At 36.0% G+C, this 20801-nt stretch overlaps 1 protein-coding gene across 1 annotated transcript; it reads left to right on the top strand.

Annotated features, from left to right (window-relative positions):
- The first annotated feature begins 5434 nt into the window (after positions 1 to 5434).
- Positions 5435 to 8426, top strand: LOC137723326 (zinc finger protein JACKDAW-like). Its single transcript, XM_068462489.1, has 3 exons — positions 5435 to 5917; positions 6068 to 6464; positions 6670 to 8426. Exons 1-3 carry the CDS (start codon positions 5758 to 5760, stop codon positions 7709 to 7711), a joined length of 1599 nt encoding a protein of 532 aa, XP_068318590.1. The 5' UTR covers positions 5435 to 5757; the 3' UTR covers positions 7712 to 8426.
- Positions 8427 to 20801: the final 12375 nt, after the last annotated feature.

The raw sequence follows: 20801 nt of genomic DNA, 5'->3' as shown, positions 1-20801 counted from the left end.
CTTTTTTTATGCATTCTTCCGTTGATTTGAGACTCGCATTAGCTCATTGTGTCGACGACTTCATCAACTGTACTTACTTAATCGTTGAAGACCTGATGTGCCATTTGTTTGAGTATCTACACACTCAAGGGGGAGTGTTGCAATCATATTAGATTAGAAATGTGATTGTGTAAATCCTAGCATATCTAGGGATATCTTTTATATTCCCTTTAGTAGTTAATTACCTATTAGAGTTGTAATTCTAAAAGGGTAAGGAATTAACCTTCCCTACTACTATAAATAAAGGTATAATGGGTTGGAATAGAGCACACATCACAATTGCACATCTCTCTTCTCTCTCTATGCCGCACCTTCCCTCTCTTTGGCCTCCGTAATTGTTCGATAAATTATGCCTACAACAGTTTTTATTTTGTTCTTGAATTTTTTAACAATAAAATTTTGAATTTTGAACAAATCTTTATCTATTAATATGATTGGAGAACAAAAAAAAAAAAAAAATTATGGATGGGTAAAGAATTTCGAATGGTAAGTTTATAAATAATAAATGTGCTATAATTACTTAAATATGGTAAATTTTAAAAATAGGGACTTATATTAGATTTTGAAAACCATTCAGATTTAAATCTAAAAACAATCTTGTTGAAACCCTAAAATCTAAAAGCCCCAAAAAGATTTTTTTTTCTTTTTTCGTTTTCCCCAATTATTGAAAGACATGATCAATCTGTTGTACGCCTAAACCACCTGGTGTAGCTAAACTCATCCTCCCACAGCAATTTCTCCCCTGTGGGTTCTACAGTTCGTGTTTTGGGAAACATCTCTATACCATTTTCTTTTTCTTTTAGAAGTTATCAATACGAACCGTTAATGGAATTGAACAATGCTTAATCACACCCATATATATCAACATATATATTTTGGGTCTCCATATAATATGGTATGTATATATAATGTGATATGTATTTTGCTAAAGGAAGAGGCAGTTTGTTTTAAATTGTGAAATAGAGCCAACACAGTACACAGAAAAATCCCCTCGCACCTCGCATTATTCGGATTCTTATACCGACAGCTTGCAGCCAACTCCACAGCCCCATTTTTAATTGGCATCAAGAATTAACAAAACAAAAACAATTGAAACCACAAATCTCTAGACAATAATTCCGACCAAAAACTATTTTTATAGAAATATATAGATAACGATCTCTGTGGTCCTCTGGCCCTCTTCCACGTTTAATTTAAATCGATCTGGAGGAACACAAGTGGGTCAGGTGGGGAATAAAATTTAAATACCCTAATTTTTTTTCATCTAAACAAACCCTGAATCCGATCTTCAAAAGTTATTAGTTTTGCTCTACAAAACTATAATTTTTCGATATCTAACTATTCACTGTAATTTTATATAAGGTTATAGGTTTTGTATTTTGTAAATATAGACCTAATAGAGTGTACTGCATGTGTATTATTTAGCCATCAAAAATAAGAAAAACTAATGAAAAAAACTTGAAAATTTTGAGTTTTAACGATAAAAGACAAAATAAAGGATAAAGTGAATAGTACCAGGATTGACTTTTTAGTGTAAAAATATGATTTTTCGTTAAAATGAATAATACCAATAGGTTTTCGTTAAAATTCCCTAAAAAATAACTTAAATATTTTCTCTTTTCTCTTCTCTTTTCTAGAGACAACCCCATGTGTTGCTGGCTACTCCCAAAGAAGGGAGGGTTGTCTTCGATGAGATGTTTTGCCATGGGTAGTAAGCAAATACACATATTAATTGTCTACCTTTTTGGTTCAGAAGAATGGGAATTAGCAAATAACATATATCTTAATGTTGGATTAATTTGTTTAATTGGAAAGAAAAGTAAACAACTATTTAATTCATGTTTTGTGGTTACTGTGTTTTTTCACAGTTGTAAAACATTCGTGGAAACCGACATGCTTGGTGACTTGTCAAAACTTAATTAGTTATTAGTTTGTGATTATAGGGTATAGGTTGGAGATCATATTCGAGGCGTCAATGTTTACTGTTGCTCCAAGGCAGATTTTTTATTTTGTTTCTGTATACAACAGCATGGATATATAATATCAAAATAATGGTACATCCATCGATAACGTCTATGCATAGATGATTATGTTAATCTTTTTTGTTGATAAGATGTTGATATGGTACCATAAGCGTGGGTGTATTTATTTATTTATTATTATTATTATTTTTTAAATACAAATGATATTCTTATTCTAAATTAAACTAAACAGAGGAAGAAGAGTTTAATCAGGATGTACTAGATTAAGATAGAAGATTCTAACTACTTGGACAATCCACCACTTGCTCCATATACGTGCTTTCAGTAATAAAATCTACGTATATTAAATTATTATTATAGAGTTCCCATAATTTTAATAAATATTTTCTCAACTAATTTAATAACTTAACATATCAGATATGTGAAGGAATAATGTGTAAAGGTTAAGGATGTTATGAGACATATACATATATATGTATGTGATAACCTCGTCCTCTTCGTCATCTACCTGAGTTCCATCCTCCCCTTAAAATAGTTCCTGTTTCTCCCTCCGGAAATTTAGGGTTTTGATCGGTAGAACTAACACATTGGGTTTTGCGTATTTGTTTATCTATATACGTGTGCATTCAGTATTTGAAAGAGATCGAGAAAATTAAACATTGGATACCGAATGAGGATGAGATAGCATCAAATGTCTGGAAGGAAGCTCCGAATGCATGGAGCCAAAAGCAGTTGTGTATTTTATTTATTTCTTATTTTTATGATTTCCTATAACTATATTCTCCTTTAGTTTCATGTGCATATTAGTTTAATTAATCAAGACGAAACCGTGGGTCCGCTCAAAGTCAGCTCAGATAAGGACGTCAACATAAACAAGTTCAAGAAATTCTAGCTCCTCTGACACAGTCAGGACGTAAATACATGTTTTATGATGTTCCAAACTACTATTTTGGTTATGCAGAATTTTTCTCAAGATCCAGATCGGTTTATGAACTATATAAGCAAGAAACTTTTGGTTCTTAAAAACTATATTTAACTGAACTACTGCATATATATATATATATATATATATATCTTAGGTGATAGGTGACAATTGAAAAAGGCATACCGTAAAGCATGGATCTAGAGTAGTATATCCAAAGCTTTGTAGCTGCAGGAATGTATGTATAGGGTGGCATGGTCACCAAGTCTATAATCTCACTGCAAGCAGAAGTCAACTTTGCCAACTAATTAGGCTGTAACTTGGGCGGCTTAACGGAAACTTGAGCGTCTAATGGTAGGCCTAGCTATCTCAACATTCGTGATATTACTAATATGGTCTTAGAGGGTTGCATGCTATCTAATTCACTCCTTAATTATACATAATAGAGCTCTGATTGAGAAGTCAATATTTACTCATGACAACTCAAGTGTTAACCAGTTAGTAACATTAACTATTTATCTAGACATACTCTTTCAAGTAATTTCATGACCTGAACCGTTCAATTTTTAGGTCATCATTCATGGATTATTTTGTAAAATTTTATCAATTAGAAATCGTTTAATCCTTTTTATTTGTTATGGTGAGCATTTCATATTGACAACATTGTTTGTCTATCATACCATAGTTAGAAAACTAAACAACTTTCGATTTTTAGTGAATTTTGTAGAGATGATCTTTTAGTGATAACTTAAAAAATGATCTGTTCAAATTATGAGAAATTTAATGAAGTCAACTCAGATGAGTGGTTAACATTATTTTAGGCTACTAACTAGTTAGCCCTTGAGTGCTCTAAATATAAACTTGAACGATTGGATAATTAAAAAGGTATATAAGATTGGACTAAAGTTGGCTATACTTCGTACAAACACTAAGATTCAATTGCGTTAATCAAAACCTCAAGGACTTAATCAAATTGACCATGACTACATCGTCATATATGTCTCACCCACAATGCTGTTCTGATCCGATCTTGTGTTCGAACTTTTTATTTTTTCAGTCATGCCTCTTTAAAGATTATTATTTATTTAACATTTTGAAACTGCATTAATGCAGAAGTCGACCGTAACTCGCGCGTCTGGTGTGTTCAAGTCAAAACCAATTGTAATTCATCATTGATCCTCTTCCCGATCTCTATACATAATAGCTTAAGGATTAGATTATATACCAAGCATGTGAGGAAACTAATTTATGTAAGGAAAGTAATTTAGTGAGTTCATTACTAATTGATGTGTCCATAATCAATTAAATATTAATAAAAGATTTTAACTCTAAAAGTAGACAAATATTTCATGCAGTTAATCGCGGCCAAAATAGATTATAGTGAGTTATAACTTATAATCATAAGATATTAAGAGAAGGTTTTAGAGAAGTACTATTAATCTAGGCGCCTGCGCGTGGGATGATCCCAACATTTTCCAAGATTTTAATTCATCTAAATATATGGCCTGCACTCTCCAGCAGTGACCTGGTACTATACCTAAAAATACAGTAAGTCTGGAAGATGATCAGTAATATCAGCATGACAGCTTATACGATCGTATATGTGTAAGAAATATCACGATCCCGATCATGATCATTATCATGAGGATGATGGATGGTGCAGCATGCATGCATCACAGTCCCAGCATTCTGGGTCCCCTCTTTTTCCCACAGAGAAAACTCATCGAGAGAGACACAGAGATATCACGGACGGTCCTTTCAAATGCCTCGGGAACCCCAAAATTATTCACGCACACATTTTCACACTCATGTCTGCTATATATCTGCTTAATTATTAATTTATTTGAGTCCAACTTTAATTATGGCAATAATCATTTTAAAGCTGATCAAATTCGAAAGTCTGGTAAAAGGCAAGCAACTTTCTGAGAATTACCTTATTTATCCTTTTTTTGGGTCAATAAATTACCTTTTTTTATTCGATCTCTAGCTTCAAAATCATTTTCAATTAGAGTAACCCTTTAACTAATTATGTATTTGTAAACATAATTGGGGTTTGAGCTCAGAAAAGCAGAAAACAACACACTACCCTACACATTCTGCTTTCACTTGCACCACCTAGCTAAAGCTAGTTCATGACTCTGCCTCTCACACACTTCCACTTTTGTGTACGTGTGTGTAAGGAAAACTTAGGTAGAGCGAGTTTACTATTACATCGCGTTTTAGCAAAATAAAGTTTTTCTTTTTACAATAATGTGTTATTTAAATGTTAATTAATGTACTTATTTTTATTAAAAATATATTATTTAATTTAAAATTTTAATTTATCTAGCAAGAAAGAGAGAGAGAGAGAGAGGGGGGGGGGCGGGGGGGAGGGAGGGAGGGAGAGGGTGGTGGCCCATCAAAATATATGGCTGACGGACTTTGAGGATAAAGGAGACTTATACGCGTAAGACTATGACTGCATAGAAGAAAAATAGAGAAAGAGAGACAGAGCTTAGCCAGGAAAATATAAAAGATGATATATTCTCTTTTAGGCATCATGGTGTTTGGTTTTTTCTCTGAGGAAATCAAACAGACAGAGGCAAAAACCAGATCATCATCAACCTCTAGCGTCCTATATTTTTGTGAGGGTTTTTGTAATTTACAGTGCTACTAAAAAAACAACCTGACTTGGGTTTTGGCAGAATCGATTGGAGTCTGTCTAAACACAAAATACTTGTTTTTTTTGTTCTTCTTTTAGCCTCCTTAATTAGAGCCTTTCCAAAACTAGTCTATTTTTGATCTTTTGTGAACGACTAAGCTACAAAAAGAGATATGCAAATGATGTCCGGTGATGGGTTTTCGATTAATATGTCATCCGCCATTGACGGGTTTGCTCAAGATCATCAACTAAATGATACCCCTAGCGGCGGCCTAAAACCCAATCCTCCTAACACCGTCGCCAAAAAGAAGAGAAATCTCCCGGGAACACCAGGCAAGCAAGTTACCTCCATTTCATTTTTCCCAACTTATCCTTTTCATTCTCCGGGCGGCCGCAGAAGCCATACAATCATATATTCAATTTACTAGTACTAATCTTGGTGGGTTTGTTCTCAATTTATTGTTTCATACTTTGTCTCAACAGATCCAGATGCTGAGGTTATTGCCCTATCTCCGACAACATTAATGGCAACAAACCGGTTCGTCTGCGAAATATGCAACAAGGGTTTCCAGAGAGACCAGAATTTGCAGCTTCACCGAAGGGGTCACAACCTTCCCTGGAAGCTCAAGCAGCGACTGAACAAGGAGGTGAAGAAGAAGGTTTATATTTGCCCCGAGAAGACCTGCGTCCACCATGACCCGTCGAGAGCTCTTGGAGACCTCACCGGAATAAAGAAGCATTTCAGCAGAAAACATGGAGAGAAAAAGTGGAAGTGTGAAAAGTGTTCTAAGAAATATGCTGTCCAATCGGATTGGAAAGCTCACTCCAAGACCTGTGGGACTAGAGAGTATAAGTGTGACTGTGGAACCCTCTTTTCCAGGTAACATATCTTCATAATACCCAAGTTTTTTCTTTTTTTGAGTAATTTAAATGTTTGCTTATGTTGTAGATGAATTGAATGCTCATCAATGGGTATAGGGTTTGAAGTTAATGCAACAATATTATATGATTGGGCAATAAATGGGGTTTCATTTTATTTTATTTTATTTTATTTTTTTACTTGAAATTTCCCTTAATTTAAACAGGAAAGATAGCTTCATCACGCACAGAGCATTTTGTGATGCCCTAACTGAAGAGAGTGCTAGGCTCACTACTTCATCAGTTATTGGAGTTCATTCAAATCTCAACTTTGGAAATGATGCAATGTTAAACAATCCAATGATGAACAATAGTCAAGCAGTAGTTCAAGATGTGTCTCAAATTTCCATGCAGTATGGGCAAGGTTTGATGAGGCAAGATTTCAATGGCTTAGATCAGCTTCATCAACATGAGAAGCCAAGATTGTCACTATGGTTGAATCAGCAGGCAACCAGTAATTCTAATCAGGTTAATCTGATGGATGATATGCAAGCAAATCCTAATCATCCGCTTTATGTAACATCATCAAGCTCTAATGCTTTTCCGGAAATGGTGCAAATGCCATCGTCTTCCAACAATGTCAATCTTTTTGGCTCATCTAATTCCATGACAACTTTTAGAGCTTCAACAAGTGGGGAAAATCTCTCTTTGTCACCAGGTCAAGAAAGCGGGACTAGTAAGCTCATTGGGAAAAATAGTAATTTGGTGGGCAGCGGCACGTCCAAGCCACCGGCTGCCCCAATGTCAGCCACAGCACTTTTACAAAAAGCAGCTCAATTGGGTTCGACTAGAAGCAGCAACAACCAAGGCAGCAGCTTGGGTGTAAATGTAATGTCCTCATCATCTTCTTCCAACACTTTGAGGGGCTTCTCGAATTTGAACCAAAATCGATCGAACGAGCTTCATCAAGTTGTTCAAAATGCACATCAATCAGGTGGTGGTAGTGCAAATTTGAGTTCATTAACAAGTTCATCATCAAATACTAGTGCTACTACACTTGAGCAGCTGATGAATACTATTCAACGGGGTCCGAGCAATATCGGAAGTATTGATCATCAAAACAGTCTAACTAGGGACTTTTTGGGCATGGGAGGAGCAGGAGGAGGAGAACATATTGATCAGTTATCCCATACCAATAGGCAAATATTTTTTCCACAAGATCTAGCCAAGTTTGCATCTTCAATGAGCCAATTCACTCGCAACCACTAGAGTCCTAATCAGAAAACTCAGGGAAGGACTAAGATATGCACCATTACGGACACCACTATAGTTCCCTTGACGAATAATATAATGTTGTATGTAAGTCTTCATGCATATTTCATTGCAGTATTAGTTCGGAATACTGGCTAACGCCGTGTAGTAAGCCATTCTCGAAAACTCAATGTTCATGTTGACATATTCAAACTCAGTCTGAATCAGGACACCGAGTTGATGAATTCAAACTCAGATGGGGACCGCATGCTTGCTGAAGGCTCAATAAGGATGATGGGGGAGCTGGCTTTCTGTGGCTCTGCCTCTGGATGCAGCAGGCAAATGTGGTCTCAACTAGCTAGAGAGAGATCATATTTAGTTTTTTTTCGGATGGGGCCCAGCATTGTATTTGCATGTCTGAAAGCGACAGAACGAAGAGCAAACTTCAAATTATTTATATATTTGCATGTTTTCGTTGTTTCTGTTGTTTTATCCTGTGGGCGTTATTTTAACCCTTTTTAGGATAATTTCCTTTGCTTTTTATATTTTCTGTTTTGTTATTTTTTAACTCGAATTTATGCTGCTGGACCAGATGAATAGTAGCTTTGAGACTCCTTCTGAAGTCGAACAGAGTGCACAGAAAACTACGTAATCGTATGGTTTGACCTTTCGTCAAAGTTATCCGGCCGCCCGTCAACATTGGTGGGTTTACTTAAAAGTAAGAAGACTAATAATTATTGAAGATGATGCCTTTACAGTTCATGGCAATTTGTTTAAGACAACGTGTGCATGCAGCAGTGGTTTAGGGTTTGGTTATCATCTAGGGCACACGTAACAAGTGAAACGTATGGCTATAGGAGTCGTTTAGAAGAAAAAAAAACCTTACAGTTAATAATACAAGTGCATGGCGAATTTATACTTTATGGTAGAGTGTTACTAAAAAGAACTTGTGTGTAATACGAAGTATGTAGTACTAATATATTGACGGTTCAAATACACACAAAAACTTAACGTAATATAGGCTTTACGCGTCTATTGGTATTTTGTGTTTTATGATCATGCTGATTACTGATTATAATACACACACACACACACACACACACACACACACATTACACAAGATTTGACACAAACTTTAGACCATTAGATTAGCTACACACATATTACACAAGATTTGACACAAGCTTTAGACCATTAGATTAGCTCACTTTTAATGGTTGGGATGTAATTTGACATGTCAATTGATTTGATTATTAATTTTATCAAACAAATACATATTGGACATAAAAATTTGAACTTTCCAATGATAATTTCTCTCTACCCTATATCATTAATTATGTTGTAAGCCTAATTTATTGAATCATATAAAGGACAAAGAGAGAGGGGGCGCGGCAATAGTAGAGAGAAAGATAGATGTGTAATTGTGAGCTGTGTGTTGTATCACCCCATTGTGCATTTATTTATAGTAGTAAGGAAGGTTAAATTCTTATCCTAATAGGATTACAACTCTAATAGGATAATATCTAACACTAGAGAATAATCCAAAATATCCCTAGATACACTAGGATTTACATAATCACATTCCTAATCTAATAGGACTGCAGCACTCCCCCTTGAGTGTGTAAATACTTAAATAAGTGGCGTATCAAGTCTTCAGCGATGAAGTAAGTATAGTTGATGAAATTGTCAGCACAATGAGCGAATGCGAGTCTCATATCAATGGAAGAATGCATAAAAGGTAAAACTCACAAAACCTCGCTATGGTAAAACCCAAGGTAGGAGAAAAACCCATAGACTCAGAAGAAAAGTGAGAAGTTGCATTAAGTCAAAACTACACATCTTTTGCATGCAAGTAGAAAAGCTCACAAGGGTATGACCAGCCCAGGATGGGTGCCTTGTCAAAACCTAGTTAGGTAGCAAAAACCCTGTGGGAAAAATGCTCCTAATCGTAAGGAAAAAGAGTACATTAAGATCAAGTGAGTATACTTTTGGATACTCCCCATGAGTTTGACAGAACTTCTAAATGAGAACTACAAGCATTGCATATGAATAGTTAGGCATACCAATTCCTCGGACAAGCTTTTGGAAAGTTGACTTCGGCATTGACGTCGTGTAAAGGTCAACAAGGTTGTCTAGGATCGGCTTGCATGACTTCAATCTCCTGATACTTTGCTGATATGGATGTAGACGTAATACACCTTGGCGTTGACTTTGTTGATGTATCATGTCTTGGTCGAGTTGATACATGCGGCATAGTCTTCATGGATCATCGTTGGGACTCGACGATGGATGAAAACATCGCAAGTACTTCGAATATGCTCAACAAGAGCTCTCAACCATGTCTCATGTGTGGCGTAGTGAAGTGAGGATGAGTCTTGGAATGATTCAAAGATTTTGCAACTAAGGTCATATCGTGGACCTACAAGATTCCCAAACAGTAAAGACATAACCATATGGGGATTTGCCTTGTGCGGGTTTGATAAGTAACCATCGTCAGCATAATAAACAAGGCAAGCATCATTCTAAGGATTAGGGGGTCGGATCCGCTCGAGATGCGTTGGGATTAGTCCAAATCTATAGTATATTTCAATGTAGCGGAAAATGTCTTTAATACCAAATTAGTGATTACGTATAGGCGCAGTGCTGCATCTTTACCAATAGATCAATAGCGATGGCGATGTCCTATCTAACACAATTAGCTAAATATAATAAAGTGCAAAGTTGAACTTAGATATGGAATTTTGGATTCCATAACCTCTTCAAGGGTCTCATTTGCATATAGCATATGGAAGATCATAGGTATACTCAAGTGTAACACCTTCGGGATGTAGTTTGGCTGGTAGACCAACGTACCGTCAGAACAACGCTTGAACTTCTGTTCAAGGTATAAACGAGTTTTCCCAAGATCCTTCATCTCAAATTCCGTCTTCAGGTACAAGGCAGTTTTCTCAAGCTCTTCTCTTAGTGAGATTTATGTCAACAACATAAACTGCAACTCTAGCAATTCGGAATAAGACTTCATAGTTTAACATGCAATGGCATAATTCATATCCCTAACTGATTAAATAATTACTTAGACAGGTATACCATATCCATCGGCTTGCTTCAATTTGTAAGTGAACGCCTCAAACAAGTTGAGAGGGCGTTCCGTGGTTTAGAACTATACCAGTCCATGCAATTTTTCAGGAACTTACATCTAATTCTCCGTATCAATATCCTCATGGAGAAAACACAAACCACATTTGAGAGAAACCTTACGCCGTAAGGCGTGCATCATATCACACTATTTCATTCACCTCATTACGCTTCCTTTCTCACTTGTAACACAACAGGGTTACCTTGGGCAGTGTAGGAATGATAGGTCCAAACACACTTTGGTAAGGAATTTAACCTGGATTATAATTTCGGTTGTCCAATTAGTTTTATGTTGTCACTAATCAACAGAACAGGGTTCGATATCGTCGCTTTCATTTATATCGGTAGCTACCATATAAGTGAAAACATCATCGACGATAATCTCATTCTAATTCCATTATCTCATCCAAACTGGTATACTGGACCAAGAACTTTAAGTCTCAGGAGTAATCTGGATTAATTTCATAAGATGGAAATGATTTGAGACATCGATCAAATATGTATTCATTTTATGATGTGACCTTCCTCTTCTAGGAAAGTGAATCCAATGAACTGAGTGACCTGTCGTGCTTCAAACCGAGACAGATTGATTTGATATCCGCCAGTGTACCGGATTGTCTAACAGGGGTTGCACACCCTTCAGGGATGTTGACTCGACATCCTTTAAGTACGTTTATCCTTGCAGGCATGTTTGCAGCTGGTATATGATCTTGTCACTTTGGCTAGATCAAAGGAATGCATATGGAGCAACATTCTAAAAGCCAAAATTCATTGCACTTGCTTATCACACTTGTGCAATACAGGGATCGAGATAAGACATAGTGGGCAACGTCCACGCAAATTATTGTTGTTCTACAGAAACGTTGATGTTCTTATCTCCCCGTAACAGCGGAAATACTATCTCATTGAAGTGACAATCTGCAAATGAACGGTAAAGATATCGCATGTAAGGGCTCTAAGAGAGCTAGTGTGAAAGAGAATTGTAAGCGATAAAAATTCATATCCTTCTTTGAGGACCCAAATTGGTACGTTGTAGCAGCACAACTTGGCACATGGAATGCACACCCAAATGCATAAGTATGACATGTCAGGTTCATACCCAGTAACCAATTATAACATCAACTAGGTTGGGTGACAGTGGGCCTTTTCGCTGACCGTCATTTCATGATGTGTATGAGCTACTATTTTATTGTATTCGCATTGTACTCGTTGCTACGAATGCGTGGGCGCAAGCATAATCAAATTTGGAGTTACGATGAAGATTTTACAAAACTACAAAGCATAAGGGTATTTTAGTAACTTCACTATTTCCAATATTCTCTTCTCTATTATTTTATTATTTTTCTTTGGGATATCTGTGTCTGTGGGACCCATCCACATGGGTCTTCTCTCCCCTTTGTCCGCGTGTTCCATCCTTCCCCACTCTCTTGGATTCCCTCATCTCTCATTTCACTCTCCATCTTGCCTCTCTCTTTGTCTCTCTACAAATGTAGCTGTGTACAAGATTGCATAGCCCTAGGTAGAAACCAAAAGCTGGGTGCATTCACCAAGGTTCAGGCGATCATTTATATTGCGCTTTATGATCACTCTACGAGGCTGTTTTGGGGTGAACATAAGAGTTTGATGTTCAATTATAAACCCAAAAGACATGCAATACTTATTGAAAATCGTCGATATAAACTCTTCGGCATTATCTAGTCTTCTAGACTTTATGGGATAATTAGGGTGGTGAACCCTTTAAAATTGGCCATGAGGTTTAGTAGCAATGTGTGTGAACAAACATGTGACCAATTTATCGATTCAACAACCAAAACCATAAATATTTATATTGTCCGCATTTTGGTTGGATTAGTCCACATATGTTCCCTTGAATCCACTATGAAAAGAAGATTGTTTCATATCTTTGCTAGGGATGATATAGAAATCAAATTTCCCATATAAGCAGGCTTGGCAAAGTTTGCTTGTAAGGACATGATCCTTACTTTGGGTAAGAAGATGCGACATAGCATCATTGTTTGACCTAAATGTCCTAAATGGTTGTGCCAAAGCAAGTAAACTGCTCAATCACCAGGCTCTAGGCCGGCCACATTTGGCGTGTTATCAGCTGGTGCAAAGATATTCCACCTTATTTTCTTCAGTGATTTCATTCATGATCATTGTTCTCTTGAATATCCTTAAGACTCAACGACGTTTTTCCGGAATGAGGAGAATATAAGGTCTCTTAAATGGTAAGTTAGTACCATTCATACAACGAGGATTGTAGTACCATCCATACAACAAGGAGCGTGCCAATGCTCTGAATCAGGTTAGATAGACCTAAAGTCGTTGCTAGAGATGTGATTTAGGCATAAAGTTAGTGTGCGTAGTATCACATTCATGCAGACAACTAACTTTCCCATATTCGTACCTAATCACGTATTTAATTGAATTCGGTCACATGTATACAAGAAACATGATTCTATTAACTTGTATTCGAGGACAATATCAATAAGATTATCCGTAACAAAAAACAAACACCAAACTTGAATCCCAGAACATGAAAAAATGTTCACAAAGTAAATGGTTTACTGAGGGGATTCAGCCAACAAGGCCATCAAAATTCTGCTCTTCCAACGATGTTCGGTGGAGCAAAATTAGTTTCACATATTGACTACAAGAATGGTACTCCTTAACGACATCGGTAAAGGCATGAACAGATGCATAACCAATGATATTTATTCCATCAAGACGGAAGTAGATTCTACAGGGTTAAGGTTCAGGAATATTATCCCTTATTCTTGAAGTTTTAGGCCTTAGGTGCCAAGGATCATGCTTCGGGCATGATGCCACACCTTGGCAGGCCTTGATTCTACCATATGTTGTAACAAAAAAAATAAAAAAATAAAAAAAAATTGAAATTGGATTATAAGAGAGACAGACATAGGCTTGGGTTCAGTAGGCTCCAACCGAAGCTAGAATAGTCTGTTCGGTAGGCCTCTACAGAAGCAGAGCAATACCGTTCGGTGGGCCTCAACCAAAACTAGGAATCACCATTAGGTAGGCCTTGACTGAATTGGGTCAGGCCATTCAGTAGACTCTAGCCGAACAAGGTCTATACTGCTCGATAGACTCCAACCGAAGCTGGGTTTATACGTTTCTCTCACATTTGTGGTAGTAATCAGATCCAAGAATTTGGTAAACTTTTGATTTCTACATTGTTGCTTCAGGAGCGAGTTAGAAACATAGAATGACGAGAAAAGTATTCTCCAGTCAAAATTCGATCGGATTTATAAACTTCAGAATTGTACTCATTCATGAACGTAATCATGGAGTGCTTCAGGCAATGTCTTTAATGATTAATCGATTAGTAAGAGTGAGATAAAGAGTTATGGAATCCTTGTTCAGGAGGTACTGCCGTTTGTAGTGCTTCGGGTATAGGTCTTCGAATGAAGATCATGGTGGAGGCTTACTCAGCTCTTCCATGCCATTGTTGGCTTCAATTTTTTCTCAGCTTCTTGATAGTCAAGTGGAGATTCATATCTTGTACCCCACATAAAGTGGTTTTGGTGAAGAAACGTCCAAATCAGTGAAATCGAACTTGTTACGGTACGACAATCCACTGAATTGAGGGAACAAGATTGTGATTGGTGCTATAGAAAATAAAATATCCATAAGCATCAAAGGTAGAACATTCGAATTCTAAGACATGGTTTTCATGAAAAACATCGGGTTTTCATGGGTGTATTTGTTTTATGAAAACTTCGGTTTCAAAGGTAACTTAAGTGTGAGTGCATCGGGACTACGAAAGATAGTCAACGGTTCGAAGAAATTGAATAATTTATTGAATTGTTAATGTCCAAAAGTGGGCTTTAGGCCAATAATTTTGGATGTCTTGTCAGATTAATGGACTGCTGGTCACTTTAATTAATTCAATAGATCGTAACCATTCAGGTTTAATCGTAGAAGCAAAAATAATAATAACATTCGGATTAAAATAATAGCACAATCTTGGTGGGCTTGGGTGTCGTGTGCGGGGTAAGGCCTTAAAAGGGGTTTAATGGGCCATAGGTTGGCTGAGCAGTAGCCCAATCATGGCTGCAGGCTATGAGCTATGTGTCTGGGATAGGCTTAACAACAAAGATGCTGGTTTGTGGGCCATAAAAGGCGCGGGTGCACAGGCCCAACACGGAGTTAGCCTGGGATGGGTGCGCGCGAAGCCCAGCGAGAGCTGGCTTCGTTGTGGGCTGGTTCTATTGGCAAGCCCAGCCACATGGGTTGACATTAGTGATCGCGGGCCGAGACAAATGGCGAGCCTAGCAAGCAAAGCTTGCTTTAGGCAGGCCAGGTCGCATACAAGCAAAGCTTGCTGGCTTGATAAGTCGAGACAAGGATAGAGCGCTGGCCGGCTGAAGTGGACTTAAGGCTTCAAGCCCGTGCATAAACCAACCCAGGCCTTAATGCAGTTGAAGCAAGTCCACAGGGCTGTTGCAATAGGTCCATGGCGTCAAAACGACGCCGTCCTAGCTGTGGCGTGGCTCGGCGGTGCGTCATAGAGCTGCGGCTTAATCGCAAAAAATCCCAATTTTTTTTCGAATTCTAAGGTTAAAAACCCTAAATGCTTCTAAATTAATTTAGATACTTTGACTCGCAAACCACATAGCATAATTGCATATTGCATGAACAAATATATATTTATTGACAAAATATATGAACACATATGCAATATAGATAATTGAAAGGAAAATATAAATATAGGGGGTTCATGCATCATGGGGAATGTTTTTATGCTTCAAGGTTATTTCAAATATCTTAATTTATTTTAAAAGAACCTGATTGGCAGAAAACAACTAAGCCTTTGAATTTGTAGAAAATCATTCTCTGAAAGCCGGAATTGCATCTCTAATGCATTGTATCACATTCAACACAGAAAAGTTAAATTGAATCAATAGCATGTAGATCAATTCAATAAAATAATAAATTAAAAAGAACGATTAAAACGTAATATTTCCCTGATTGAAGATCAAACTCTCATTAGCGCAGCATCAAGAGCGTGCTGATAACGTGTTGTAGGTCTAATTTACTGAATCATATAAAGGACAAAGAGAGAGGGGGTGCGGCAATAGTAGAGAGAAAGAGAGATGTGTAATTGTGAGTTGTGTGTTGTATCACCCCATTGTGCCTTTATTTATAGTAGTAGAGAAGATTAAATTCTTACCCTAATAGGATTACAACTCTAATAGGATAATATCTAACCCTAGAGAATAATTCAAGATATCCCTAGATATACTAGGATTTACACAATCACATTCCTAATATAATAGGACTGCAACAAATTAAATATTAATTATGTTTCATTCTCTTTTTTTTTTCCCTTTTAATATGATCTGCTTGATCTCTTTCTTGTTTGTTTGCAATTTTCTCTTTGTTTTTTGTCTCTTCGAATTTCTTGCAGTCTCATGTCTTTTGTTGAAGTTCTTCAAGAACTAGTTACTATTTGATTGTACTAGTCCACCTATTTTGTTGTCCTTAATCACCACATGTGGTTGTTTTTGAGTTGCAGCCTAGTAATCATTTTCAGTTTTTAGAAATAAACCCACCACTTTACATGGTGGCAACGGTGGTAAGAATTGTTCTTCTTTTCTCATAGTATTGTTCAAACATACATCCTATCATCAGGGCCGGTCCTGAGTATTTAGGAGCCCTGTGCAAAACTTAGATGGAGGCCCTTCATTTTTTTTAATGTTATATTTTTTTAGTATTATTTTTTTTCAATTTTTTCATCTATAAAACTAAAATATTACAAGTTACTACAACAAAAATAAGTTGTTTGATCGCCCATGTGTTTTTCCTTACCTTCAAAGGTCCTGAGTTTGATACACGTTGGATGTGTTTTTGTTATCTCCTTTGTAATTTTACAAATTTGCAAAAACTTAAAATAGCAAAACAAATCCTTTTTAAGTTTAGCAAAAACTTTAAATAGCAAAACAATATCACAGGGATTCGAACCTAGCACAACGGATATAAGGAAAAAGTGCTAAACTGCTAGCACTAGAACTACATATAACATTGTCTTTTGCATCTACTCTATTTTATATGCATCTGTATACATGTAATGAAAATTTGGGAACCCTGTGCGGTGGCACCTGTTGCACACCCTCAGGACCGGCTCTACCTATCATATACTATATATATATATATATATATATATATATATATATATATATGAAAATTTGGGGGCCCTTCTGAATTGGGGACCCTGTGCGGTGGCACCTGTTGCACATCCTCAGAACCGGCTCTGCCTATCATATACTATATATATATATATATATATATATATATATATATATATTATAGCGTTTCTGACATGCTATAAATGACAGTTTGTGTTGTAGTGACTAGATATTTTAAGATAAACACTTGAATTCCATAAATTAATAATGAAGAAGAAGAAAATACCAAACCAAGAAACTTTGAGAACTACATTGCCTATAATTTTTATTTTCTTCGAAAGATCAGTCTTTGTGCGAATGATTCGAACTCTCCCCGTGAGTGAAGGAGAATAGCAAATTTTATATGAGGTAATCTATTTACATTCATTCCGTGATTCTACCAAGCTATCAAGTGGCAGTTGACAATGTAATCACACAGCTGTCCTGGCCCCCATTTTTTCCTTTTCTTTTTGTTTGTTTAGTTTGGCATGATGATCAATCCGGCAGCATACTGCTATCTAGATTCTGCCTAGATCAACCCAGACGACTTCTTTTCTTCTGCTTTTGGCTCAAGAACAGAAATATATATCCGTGGCATCATATTTTTTTATATAATATTTGACACAAATTTTAGATCATTAGATTAACCTACTTTGAATGGTTAAGATGTTATGACAATTAATTTTCTTTAAGTGTTTAAACAAATATACATTAAAAATTAAATTAATTTTTTTTTTAATTATGACTTTAATTCTCTCTCTTCAATAGTTAATTATGTTTTGACTCTGTCATACTTCCCTTACCTTCCTCTTTTTCCCTTTCTCGGTCGATCCTTATATGCTCTTCTATACTTAATCATCGAGTCGGACTCATCTATTCTTATACAAACCTTCAAACATGGCAGGCAACCTGACACGGAGATTGAGAGTGTCCTTTTTGATATTAGGAAGATGGTTCTGTAGTTTGAGTCAATTTCCTTCGCGTGTGTGGCAGCTGGGCGCGCGGGGGATGGGGGAAGAATTGTAACGGGGTTTTTCACTTCCTTATGTTTTTTCGTGTCAGTCCACACTATAATAGCCTTAAGCATTTTCGTAGCATTTTTGAAAAGCAATAAAAACTACTGTACCATATATAGCATTCTAAAACGCTATTATAGGTATAATAGATAGCGTTTATAAAGTGCTATTGTATGGTTTGATAGCATTTATAAAGTGCTATGATCTCTTTTTGGTAGAGCTATTGCAATGGTCTAAATGTTGGTAAAATAGTTTACATTTTTCTTATGGTTTTAAGAGTAATTAGTATATTAAACGAAGAGAACATTTAAAAGTAAACTTTTTATTGAATGGCCAAAACAAGGTATCAGTTGTATTACATATCCAATGATGCTGAAAAGGAGAAGCGTTTTGGCATCTTCAAGAAAAAATATAAGGCCGTCGAAATTTTCAATCGTCAAGAAGACGGGAAAAGCTCGTAGAGAATAGCTTAAGCAAGTTTTCTGATATGACAGATGAAGAATTCTCAGCAATCTACCCGCACCCTCAGTCTCTACCTCGTCATCCACTAGGAAATTCTACGTCTTGAGAGTAAACCTGGCAATTTCTTACACAACTCATTAGCACAACACGTAAACGATACGAAAATAATGAGTTTCGGGTTAACACGATAACTAATCGGGTCATTATTGGATCACACGATAATCCACTAATAACGAGTCCTTAACAGGATAACACGATAGTGACACGCCGGTAACCTGTTTCGACACAATAAGAAAAAAAATTATTTTGATGATTTTAGTTTTTTAAACTACTAAAAAAAAACTTACTATAAAATTCAATAGGTATAATGAATATGTATATATTGTTTATTAATTATTATTCTATTATTATTTTAAATTTTAAGTTTTATTTATTTATTTATTTTTATAGGATATTATAGGCAAAGATTGAGATTAAAAATCATAAAACACATTAAAAATAAAAATATCAAGTAATTTAAAAATGGAAGTTTTAACGAAAAGCCCGCGGTACTGTTCACTTTAACGAAAAATCACATTTTTACACTAAAAAGTCAAACATAGTACTATTCAGTTTATTTTTTATTTTGTCCTTATCATTAAAACTCAAAGTTTTCAAGCATTTTCATTAGTTTTCCTTTTAAAAATACCAAACACATTAAAAAAAATTATAATAATTAATTTACATGTGCAAAAAATATGAAAAAAAAAATGCAAATGCTCGTAGTCGCATCCTTTATGCTTTGAGGATGGGTATATGATCATTTGAATTTTTAAAACCATACAAACTCTCATGAATTGTATTTTTAAGGGAGTTCAAAATAAACAAAATTCATAATCATTAATGTATAAGTCTGAAAGCTATGAAAGCATAATAAACGTTCATAATTGCATCCTCAACGCTTAGACGATAGTTACATGGTCATTTAGATTTTTAAAACCCTCCAAATCTCATGAACAGTGTTTTTTATTTGAGTGCAAAATTAATAATAATTATTGCAGAAGTGTGAAAAATGTAATCACTCGTAATAAAAAGTTTTACAACTTTCATGAAGGGAACTCCGAAATTTAGTATTATGTTTTACATTTTTTTGGGTCAAATTATGTTTTTCATTTTCATTTTTATTGATTTAAAATATATTTTTCTTAACGGGTAACGGGTCAGGTCATATTACCTGATAATATTAACGGGTTGATTTCGGGTCAGATCATATTACCCATTTACTTTAACGGATATTACATGACACAACCCGTTAAGCTATCGGGTATAACATGAAAACGATACGAACATGATAAACACGACATGAATACCAGGTCTACTTGGGAGTATCATGATGTGCACGTTCCTGACAACATTAACTGGAGGCTTGATAGATTTATCACTCCGGTGAGAGATCAAGGTCTTTGTGGTAAGATTTTTATTTACTTTTAGCTAGTTAAAATCTATTCTGTATTTTGTACTTGTATTTTTTTTTTTTTTTTTTTGGCCTTTAGTACATGGTTGGTCCTTGCATTTACAACACCGTGTGTTGAGTTTTTCCAAGCCCATAATGAATTGTTTAAAGTTTATCAGGAATTATAGTCTTAGAGGATTAAGTGGTTTTCCTTGTTGAAGAGGTTTTTTCAATTGGAGTGGTTTTCGCAATTGGAGTCATTTTTCCATTTGAAGTGATTTTCCCAATTGGAGTTGTTTTTCCAATTGAAGTCATCTTTCCAATTGGAGTTGTGTTTACCAGTTTAAGTTGCTTTCCCAATTGGAGATAGTTTCTCAATTGGAGAATGATTCATAACTATATTGCCTTGCCCATGAAGATGAGTAGTTCTGATCAAGGGGAGCCTGATCAAGAGAAGTTTGATCAAGAGGAGCTTGGTCAAGAGATGTTCAACCATGGGAGTGTGGTTATGGGTACTTAGATAAGAAGGACCCTGGTTAAGAGAAGTCTGATCAAAAGAAGCTTGGCCAAGAAATGTTCGATCAAGGGAAGTCTGGTCATGGGTACTTCGATCAAGGAGATCTTCGTCAAGAGAATTTTAATCAAGGCAGTTTGTCACGAGTAGTCTAATTAGGAAAGGCTTGATTATGATTAATTTGATTATGGGGAGTTTAGTCATGAGTAATTCGATTAAGGCCAGGGAGCCTGGTTATGAGAAGTTCGATCAATGAGAGTTTGATCAAGAGGAGCAATCCTATTTTGGTATACTTTTCTCATGGTTTGTAGGGGAAGATTGTTGGATTTTTATAGCTCATGATGAGTTGTCCTAAGTCTAT

Source organism: Pyrus communis, chromosome 17 (genome assembly GCF_963583255.1).
Source record: "Pyrus communis chromosome 17, drPyrComm1.1, whole genome shotgun sequence".
Classification (NCBI taxonomy): domain Eukaryota; kingdom Viridiplantae; phylum Streptophyta; class Magnoliopsida; order Rosales; family Rosaceae; genus Pyrus; species Pyrus communis.
Note: the sequence above shows the minus strand (reverse complement) of the source record. Positions and strands in the feature narration are given on the sequence as shown.